The 4,040-nt window shown below is 35.4% G+C and overlaps 1 protein-coding gene across 1 annotated transcript; it reads left to right on the top strand.

The window, feature by feature from the left end:
• Positions 1-341: 341 nt before the first annotated feature.
• LOC106384050 (uncharacterized mitochondrial protein AtMg00310-like) lies at positions 342-884 on the top strand. Its single transcript, XM_013824071.1, has one exon. It carries the CDS (start codon positions 342-344, stop codon positions 882-884), a length of 543 nt encoding a protein of 180 aa, XP_013679525.1.
• The last annotated feature ends 3,156 nt before the right edge of the window (positions 885-4,040 follow it).

Below are 4,040 nucleotides of genomic sequence, written 5' to 3'. Positions count from 1 at the left end.
GGTCTTTTATTGAATTTGTCCTGCGCAAGATGGGTTTCTCAGGAACTTGGATCAGCTTGGTCATGCGATGCATTACATCGGTGAAATATAAGGTTCTCATGAATGGAGAGCCAAGAGGGAATATTACTCCAGACAGAGGATTACATCAAGGAGATCCTTTGTCTCCTTTCATTTTTTTTCTATGCACGGAAGTGCTCGCTAGCCTTCTTAATCATGCAGGAATACAAGGGAAGATAACAGGGATGCGTGTTACACGCACGTGTCCGTCGGTATCTCACCTTTTCTTTGCTGATGATAGCCTTTTCTTCTGTAAGGCGGAGCCCCGTGAATGTGAAGAAGTAATGAAAGTAGTCAGAAGATATGGCAAAGCATCTGGTCAATGTATCAACTTTGACAAATCGTCCTTACTCTTTGGTAAGATGATTAATGCAACTACTAGACAAGAGATTAAAGATGCACTTGGGATACAGAATGAAGGAGGAATGGGAACATACTTAGGTATCCCCGAAGACATAAGCATATCTAAATGCAAACTTTTTTCATTCCTGAAAGATAAGCTGATGCATAGAGTGAATGGAAAGGAAGTGCTGATTAAATCCATTATGCTCGCTCTTACGACATACGTCATGTCAACTTTCCTACTCCCATTGGAGATATGCGAAAATTTAGCCAGTGTCATCGCTCAGTTCTGGTGGAGCTCGAATCCACCAAAAAGAAGAATACACTGGGCAAAATGGGAAACAGTCTGTCTACCAAGAGAGGAGGGTGGAATTGGCTTTCGAATGATCCATGAGTTTAATCTGGCTCTTTTGGCTAAACAACTATGGAGACTAGTACAGTTCCCTGATTCTCTGGTCGCTCGAGTCTTACGGGGAAGATATTAAATATTGAGCTCCATTAAGAGTAAACGCTGCTAGCAGCCCATCCTATGTGTGGACTAGCATTTCTGCTGTAAGAAAATTGCTATTACTTGGAATTAGACAGAAGATACATTCAGGGTATGAAATTAAGGTATGAGAGGATCCATGGATTCCATCGAACCCCGCGAGGCCAGCTGTCCCCATAGCACCAGTGATGCATCCTAATATGAGAGTAAGCGATCTTATTGATCAGGGATCAAAGGATTGGGGTGTGGGACTATTGGAGAACTATGTTCATTCTGAGGATATACCATTCATAAGGAGTTTGGCCATAAGCTCAACTCATCGTCGTGATACTTTATGCTGGAACTTTACAAGGAATGACCAATACACTGTCAAATCTGGTTATTGGGTGGCCCAAAAATTTTTTAATGGTAACGGACGAAAAGGAAGTTTTGGAGCCAAGTATTACAAAGCTACAAGCTTTTGCGTGGAAATTGAAGGCTCCTACGAAGATATGTCATCTTATATGGCAGTTGTTAACTGGTCATGTGGCAGTAACGAGGAACTTAGTTAGACGTAATATGAGGTGTGACAATTATTGCCCAAGATGTGGAGAAGTGGAGGAGACCGTCACACATGCAATTTTTGAATGCCCACCAGCTCTTCAAGTGTGGTCTTTATCATCAACTCCGACATGCCCAAATATTTTCCCGGTTTCGAGCGTCTACACAAATATGAATTATCTATTCTGGAGGAAGAATGATATCATTGGGCCAGAGCAAGATAGGGATCCTTATCCCTGGATGATATGGTACATTTGGAAGGCTAGGAATGAAAAACTCTTCAGGAAAATAGATAGAGATCCTTTGGAACTTGTTAGACATGCAGAGAGTGAATGCCAAGCCTGGTTTGATGCTAATGAAGTGGCACAAGCAGTGGCACAAGATAATATAAATGAGGAACCCCTAGTCGTAAGCTTGAGAAACATTTGCTTGTTAGATGAATCTTGGACATTTTCTGCTAACTTTAGTGGAAGCGGATGGGCATGGATGGATAGTTCTGGAAACACTCAACTTATGGGGACAAGAAACTTCCCCAGACGCGAATCATCCTTGCACTCGGAAGTAGAAGCACTGCGGTGGGCGATGGAGAATATGCTGCAACATTCGACCTGCCAGAACTTTGGGACAGACTGTAAGGAACTAATTGCAATGGTAAAGGACCCTCAGGCGTGGCCAAGCTTTTCGACGGAATTGGAAGGGATAGAGACGCTACAGATATGCTTCCTGGAATTCAACATCACTCACGTTCCACGGGCGCACAATCAGATTGTTGATTTTTTGGCTAAGACTGCTAGATCTTTCTATAGGGAGTTATATTTTGTTGGTTGTTCTATTCCGGTTTGGTTACCCAGACCACCTCAAGTTTGAGTAATAAAATGGTTTTTTGACGTAAAAAAAAAAAAAAAAACTCCATTTATAAGCCAAGCAAGAGCATGAGCTTCCATCGAAGTCTAGCCCAAGGCACAGTTTACCCCTTCAACTAGCGCGGAAAAAACGATCCCACCAAAAGAGTCTTGGATTCCCATTTGTTAATTTGTCTATTTTTATAAATAATGGTTTCCAAATAACTTTTTATTATAATAAATGATTTTGAATTGATGATGATGTGAATAGAGTTCTGACAAAAGATGGGGTCCGTCTATAAATGTCCCATCTCTCCTTTTGTAGCGCGCATCTCTCGGGGGACTTGTATTTTCTGTCTGGCCCAATGCTCTCTCTCTCTCCCTCTCTCGCACATGCAAATCAGCAACGACAACAGTGAAAGTTTTTGCTTTAAATTTTATTTTTTTTGTCAACCAGTGAAACAGCTAAACCCATCTTTTTTTTCTGTTTTTTTTTTTAAACTATCTTTTTTTTTTCTATTTGCTAACATGTAATTTTATAAAGGGTATTCAAACATGTTTTTTTTTTGACAAAGGGTTTATTCAAACATGTTGTTACTTAATGGGTTTGGTTAAAAATCTTTATTTATGATCAGTGATCTTTTGATGGTAAAACACCTTATCGTTTGTATTGTCTTTTTATAAATCATGTATAAAACAGTTGCAAAAAATAATAATAACAAATCAGGTATAAAATATATCAAAGGAAAATAGACAACTGAAAAGAGAAATGGTAAAGAACTATCAAGTAAAATAGGAAAATGGAACTCATAAATCAATAGCATCTTTCTACAAATCTAGAATAGTTCTATTCACAATTATGTTTGGTTTAATTTTACAGTATTGTTTTAAAAAATAGCTCCAATTAATTTAAAGCAGTACAAGTTTTTAATAAGAGAAAATGATAAATTTTAAAACTAATAAATCAAATAAATTTTAGATTTATTTTTAGCAATATATAATAACACTATTTATTTTTTATTTTTTAACAATATTTTAATTCTATTTATAAATAAAACATAAAAACCCTATAACTCTTATCATTCCATTACTTTCATTACTATAAATTTATTTATTATTGTTTTGATTTATTTTTACCTATTTTATTAATTAGGATTTACCTTTTGGAAAAATAAGTTTACAAAATATCTGATATAAGATTTTTAAAAATATAACAGATTTTTTTTTTCAATTTTTTGGAAACCGTTTTCAGAAAATCTTTGAGAACATTTTCTTGCGCAATTAACAAAACCATAATGCATTTAAACAAGCCAAAATTGTATTTTTGGTATTGTAATATTTGTATTCGAAAATATAGAACTTTTCATTGATTCATGTTGCTCTCAATTTGGTAAAAAAACATTAAAATTTTGTACTTCTTTCAACATACCACTCAACGAATTTGAAAGCCTTTGCTTTGATCAAAATGCATATATAAAAAGATTTATGTTTGAATAAAATGAGTGAAGAATTTTTTCAAGTAACACTTTTCAAGATTGTCATCACATTCTTTCGTGCATATAAATACACTTTAGGAAAACTGATAGTTTTCTAAGCAAATGAAATATTACCACATAACTATATACCTAAAAGTAATGTATTGAAAATTAAAAAAAATGATGTGTTATTCAATTGAAAACATTTGAAAACATATTAAAACATCATTGGAATTACGGTTCCATATCCGACGCATTTTCTCGGTTGTCAAAATTTTATCGAAATTTTACATTTTT

Source organism: Brassica napus, chromosome C3 (genome assembly GCF_020379485.1).
Source record: "Brassica napus cultivar Da-Ae chromosome C3, Da-Ae, whole genome shotgun sequence".
NCBI classification, from domain to species: Eukaryota; Viridiplantae; Streptophyta; class Magnoliopsida; order Brassicales; family Brassicaceae; genus Brassica; species Brassica napus.
This window is presented reverse-complemented; position numbering and strand designations above follow the sequence as displayed.